This window comes from Poecilia reticulata, linkage group LG9 (assembly GCF_000633615.1).
Source record: "Poecilia reticulata strain Guanapo linkage group LG9, Guppy_female_1.0+MT, whole genome shotgun sequence".
Classification (NCBI taxonomy): Eukaryota; Metazoa; Chordata; class Actinopteri; order Cyprinodontiformes; family Poeciliidae; genus Poecilia; species Poecilia reticulata.
The window spans coordinates 33,066,715-33,072,084 of NC_024339.1; the positions used below are offsets into that span (position 1 = coordinate 33,066,715).

Genomic DNA, 5,370 nt, shown 5'->3' on the forward strand with positions numbered 1-5,370 from the left:
GAACCCGGCTGCTGGTTCCGATCTGAACCCGGCTGCTGCACCAACTCTAAAGCTCTAATCAGAAACATTAGCTCTACTGAAGCTAATGCTAAAGCTCTAGCTAATAGTTGGTTCTGCTAAGGTAATTTTCAGCACAAGGCAATTCAAAGTGCAGCTAATGATGCTAACTGAATTAGCATCATGACTTTTATTTTCTCTCCTGGTTCTGGTTTTTATCCTCCAGCCTGTAAATGCAGGACTGGATGTAAAGTTTTCAGTATCGATGATCTTCTGCAGCAGAACCGGATCAGAACCGACCCGCCGTGTTCGGAAACGTTCCGGTTCAACCGTGACGTTCTTCTGTCCGGTTCTTCTCTGCAGGGAAGGACGTGATGTTCTACGTGGCTGAGATGATCCCCAAACTAAAGACTCGAACCCAGAAGAGCGGAGGAAGCGACAGCAGCGCCCAGCAGGGCGACGGCGGCAAGAAGAGCAAGAAGAAGAAGAAATGACCTCAGACTTTCTTCTTCTGGAGGTTGAATCTGAGTTTGACGTTGGACTGAACTGAATCCTGAAACTCCAGCTGCTTGTTTTCATTTTCCTGGAAGCTTTAAATATTCATAGTTTCATCTTTAACTATAATCTGGACGTTTTATCATCCAGCAGATTTCAGTTCTTTAGCAGGAGAAGCAGAATAAAATGTTTGTTATGAATCTTTAAACGTTTCATTTCATCTCCTGGTTTCTGCCAAACATCTGCAGCTTTTTGAAGTTCCTCTGTTGGAGCTTCACCGTTTGCTACAGGAAGACCAACTGAACCTTGAACTGACCGTCAGTTCACATGTTTTTCACTTTTATGAACATTTCATGTTTTTAAACCGGAAATTTAAAGTTTAAATCTCTGAAAATAACAAAACATTTAAAAATGTCAGTAAAACAGTTTGAAACTATCGAGCAAAAACTGACCTAAAATTAAAAAAAATTCAAACATTAAAGACTTTGACTAGGCCGATCTGTTTGCTGGATGACTATTATGGGATGTTAACGGAGAAAAACAATCGGTTCACGTTTGCTGACTGAACTGAACGCTGCCTTAAAGGAACCTGACCTCTGACCTCTCACTGCAACATTACGGGAACACTTCCTGTTGGAAATATCAAAATAAAAGTACTTCCTGTTCCAGTTACTCAGGCAATAAACGTTTTTTTTACTTTCTCCACATTTTCTCTATTTATTTTGACCTTTTTTAATATTAAATTTCTCACAGTGAGCAGAAAGTCAGTCCAGATTCAGAGGATAATCAGCTGTAACACTAAGTTCAACATGAATAGATTCTAATATTGTTTTTCTAACAGCATTAATGTTTTTCTATTTAACGAGATACATAAACATTTAATACATTTTCAGTATAATTCAGTGTTTAGAATATTTATGGGTGCAGAATTGAACATGAAATGATTAAAAGATAACTATTAGTGAATATTTATAGATGAATATTAATGTAGTAATTTAGACCTGGGGACAGAAAAAGGTTTAATTTCTGCTGTTAGAGACGAGATGAAGACAGAAACTTCAGTCAGATAAGAAATGAATCAAAGCTTTTTATTAAAACAGTGAAGCTTTCAGCTGCTCCAGTTTAATGACAGAATCATCAATGTGTTAATATGAAATATTAATGCTGACATTATCAGTAGCTGAACTTGCAGCAGTTTGATGACATTTCTGGTCATTTATTGACCTTCAGGCTGAATGTTGGACCGTTTTCTGCTGATGGGAGATTCTGCTGGTTCTTCACATCACTAACAAATTCTCTGCAATCCTTTATGAACTTCTCCGTCTCCTGCTGCCGCAGCACGTTGAGCTGTTGTGCAGCTGCAGCCATGGCCGTGAACTCGTCCGCCCCCTGCTGGTTCTTCACGGCAGCCTGCTGCCAGGCCCTCATCACGGTGTACTCTCTCCCCAGCAGCGCGGCCAGTTTGTCCGGGTATCCCTCCGCCGCGCCGCTGAAGCCCCGCAGCGGCTCGTTCAGCCAGGTGCCGCCGTCCGCCATGGTGATAAACTTCGGGTCGAACCAGAACCTGTTGTCCTCCATGCTCAGAGCCATGAGGGTCAAAGGAAACGTCCGGAAGTTCCTGGCAGATTCAGCGATGACTGAAGCCGTGAAATACCAGACTGAAAACAGTTCCGGGTTGAAGGCCAAGCAGACGGGCAGATTCTGGAAAATGTTCCTCACGTTGTAAACAAAAGTCTCCCTCTCAGAATCATGGATGTGCTTTTTAATATTTTCATATCTTTCGTTTCCCTCTCGGTTGTGCAGCTCTATCAGGTCCATCACTGGTCTCCGTATACCGTCTGCTTCGTCCTCTCTGATCCGCCTTCCTATTGGGTGAACATACAGACTGTCTGGTTGGACCAGGAACAGCCAATCATTGATCAGCAGGTAGGACTCAGCGTTCTCTCCGTCCTTTGCAAAGTGACGGATGATGTTTCTGATGTCACGTCCTGTTTCAATCACATAGCATGTCCGGAGAACATTTTCTTTACCGTTGTTGTCTAACCAGACAACCTTTCCCTGTTCGTCTCTCCTCCCTATGATGAAGCTGTCCAGGTCTGGCTGCTCTACTCCCCTTAGTGGTTGTGCTGCCCCGCTGCCACCAGGGGCCTCTGGGTAAAATAACCCCCACGTCAAACCTTCGAGGATCCTGAATGTCTCTCTGACTTTATCGACGTATTTTTGTGGAACATTTTGTGAACCTGTTAGTTTTGAAACGACTTTCTCATAGATGTTGTTATCAATGAAGCTTCTGATGGCTGTTGGCCATTGTTCTCTGAAGTTCGGCTCGTCGTCGCCCAGCAGCGCCGTCTGATTGGTGGCCACTTCCTGGCCGGTGCAGCGGCGGCGGTCGTCCCTCCTCCTGATCTCTCCGGTCCGGCCGACAGTCAGAACCAGCTTCTTGCTGTGATCTCCAGATCTCCACCGCGCTCCGTCCTGACTCAGGACGTCTCCCGTCTCCGCCACCTGGACGGCGGTCTCCCACAGGTGCAGCTCCGTCTCCAGGCCGGCTCGGTGCAGCGTCTGCAGCAGAGCTTGTGGGAAGCGGCGGTCCGATCCGGCGCCACAGGCCACCACCGCGGTGGTTTGGATCTTCTGGCCGATCCTGGAGCTGCTCTGGATGATCCTGGCCACGTCCTGGTAGCTGTACCCCGATATCCTCATCTCTCCTGAAGGCTCTCTGGCTCCGTGACCCACCAGAACCAGGCTGCTGCGTTCCGACAGAGGCGCCGCCTGACCTTTGACCTGCCGGACTCGGTGCTGGGGACGGACGGCGTGAAGCGAACTGACTGCTGGATGTTTGTGGTAGAGAGAAGCTGCAGCTGTTCTCACCACCTCATCGTCTGCTAGCATGACGATCTGCTGCTGGTCAAACTGGACCAGGGGGTCGTCGGGGCTGGGGGCGGCTCTGGGGGTTCTGGAAACCGGGTCGGCTTCATGCGCTACTTGATCCAGCTGAGGGTTCTGCTGGTCTGGTTCTGACCCACAGACTGTCTGGTTGTAGAGGAGCTTTCTGCTGACCGGGAGACGCTGCTGCGGTTCCGACCCGTTTTCCTGCCTGGTGTTTCCGTCTGATGGATCGGAGCTGCGGGTCGGAACCAGAACTTCCTCTGCAGCGCTTTGCAGCCGGTCCGCCATCGTCTGCTGGTCAGAACCAACCAAGACGGCGTCCAGAACCTGGAAACCAAACAAGCTGGTCAGAACACAGGAAGGTTCTGCTGCGGTTCTGGACGGGATAAACCCAAAGTCGGGCCAAACCAATGCCAGTTCAGCAGCTGCATAGGACCTCCAAACCACCAGGGGGCCCAACAGCCCCGAGCTAGCACGATTAAAATATAAACATTTAAACGTTAAATTCCATTTTATTAAACATGAAAAACGTCCACATTGATTTTTGTGACATAAATAATAATTAATCTCGTCCTGCTGCCTCTGCTGGGGAAGATCAAACTGTTCAACTTGTTCATCGTAAATTTAATGTTTATCAGCTGAAGTCACTTTAAATAGTTAAAATAATATGACACTTTAATACAAAACACAAAATGTTACTTTTGATCTGATTTCTGGTTTAAATACTTTAGAGCTCCTGAAATAAAAAACATCTTTTCATTCATTTTTTAAAGTCATTTCTTAATGTTGATGTAAATCTCCTTTTTCTATTGGCTGATTGTTTCATCTATAAGATGAAAAATGTTTTATTATAAGTGAAAAAATCCCCCGTGGAGCTGAAACGTTTTCCTACAGAGTAAATAATTATTTAATCCTGTTTCCTGTTGAAAAGTTGCTTGTAAATTCGTGTCGTTTTATTTCACTAGACGCTGAAGCAGCTGGTGCCGCCATGTTGGTTTGGGCCCCAGAAAGTCTTGGACCGGCCCTGAATCCGATTCTGGGGTTTTATTTTCTGAGCTGCTTAAAGAGGAAACTGAAGCTGTTTGTTCCTGCTGAGCTGAAAACGACGGAGACGCCTGGAGGGAATTAAATGTGGAGTTCCTCCAGGCTCAGGTCCAGGTCCCAGACTTTCACTGGACCAGGATGAGAAACATTAAAGTTCTTCGCTTCGCCGACGACTCACAGATATTTATTAGGATCAGATTCAAATCCTTCACTTCAGAATCGACTCGTTTAAAACAGGTTTTTACTTCTGACCTTCATCCAGGATTATTCCATCCCAGTTCACTGCAGAGACTCTAAATGATAACATTTTGTTCTCATATTTGATGTTTTACATATAAAACAGATTTATTGTAAAGTTATGGATGAATAAAATCTTCACCTTTTCATTGTGGAGCAGCTGATCTGGAATCAGTCTGGAAGGAGAAATTATTTAGTTTTTATCTTTAAATGATGAAAACAACAAATTAAAAACATAATTTCAGTTTTTACAGACAGAGATTATGAAATAAACGACTTTAAATCAGGTTTAAAAACGTTTCCAGTCATTTCTGACTAAAACTGAGTTTTCTGGAATCTGAACTGAATTGTTTCAGTGATTGATCAGCTATCAGCTGATCATAAACATGAGTTATTAATAATATCTATTAGTAATAAGTTCTGTAATAAACCCAGATTCTGACCTGCTTCTCTCCAGATGTTCATCTTTTCTTCTGAGGAAACTTCCAGCTGTGAAATCAGGGCTCAGCTTCTCCTGATCGCCTCTCCCCTCTGCAGCATTAAGACACCGATCACTCAACAAAACCTGATCAATAATCAATAACCCATCATAAATCCTCTGTTAGCGTTGTTCAGGTCGTACCGGTGGGGAGGATGAGGAGGCCGAAGATGACCAGGAGGCTCAGCGGCGCCATGATGCTGCAGCAGAGAAACGGGCAGCAAACCGAA

General features: G+C 45.0%; 2 protein-coding genes across 3 annotated transcripts in view; one reads left to right on the forward strand and one right to left on the reverse strand.

The window, feature by feature from the left end:
• srp19 (signal recognition particle 19) overlaps nucleotides 1-700 on the forward strand; it is a 3,506-nt gene extending 2,806 nt beyond the window's left edge. For both annotated transcript variants that reach the window (XM_008419442.1, XM_008419444.2), the window contains exon 5: nucleotides 361-700. In XM_008419442.1, the coding sequence (XP_008417664.1) occupies nucleotides 361-491 (131 nt within the window). In that variant the 3' untranslated portion in view covers nucleotides 492-700. The remainder of the gene's footprint in view (nucleotides 1-360) is intronic.
• Nucleotides 701-1,578: 878 nt separating this feature from the next.
• Nucleotides 1,579-5,356, reverse strand: LOC103470777 (uncharacterized). Its single transcript, XM_008419441.1, has 4 exons — nucleotides 5,285-5,356; nucleotides 5,106-5,193; nucleotides 4,805-4,838; nucleotides 1,579-3,708 (listed from the first exon to the last, which is right to left on the reverse strand). Exons 1-4 carry the CDS (start codon nucleotides 5,334-5,336, stop codon nucleotides 1,705-1,707), a joined length of 2,178 nt encoding a protein of 725 aa, XP_008417663.1. The 5' UTR covers nucleotides 5,337-5,356; the 3' UTR covers nucleotides 1,579-1,704.
• Between the last annotated feature and the right edge of the window lie 14 nt (nucleotides 5,357-5,370).

Excerpts from the sequence above, each read along its gene's own strand:
- LOC103470777 (XM_008419441.1), bottom strand. The coding sequence starts at position 5,336 with ATGGCGCCGCTGAGCCTCCTGGTCATCTTCGGCCTCCTCATCCTCCCC. Across the intron at positions 4,839-5,105 it reads GAACATCTGGAGAGAAGCAG|ACTGATTCCAGATCAGCTGC; the intron begins GTCAGAATCTGG and ends TTCTCCTTCCAG. Across the intron at positions 3,709-4,804 it reads AGCTGCTCCACAATGAAAAG|GTTCTGGACGCCGTCTTGGT; the intron begins GTGAAGATTTTA and ends TTTGGTTTCCAG.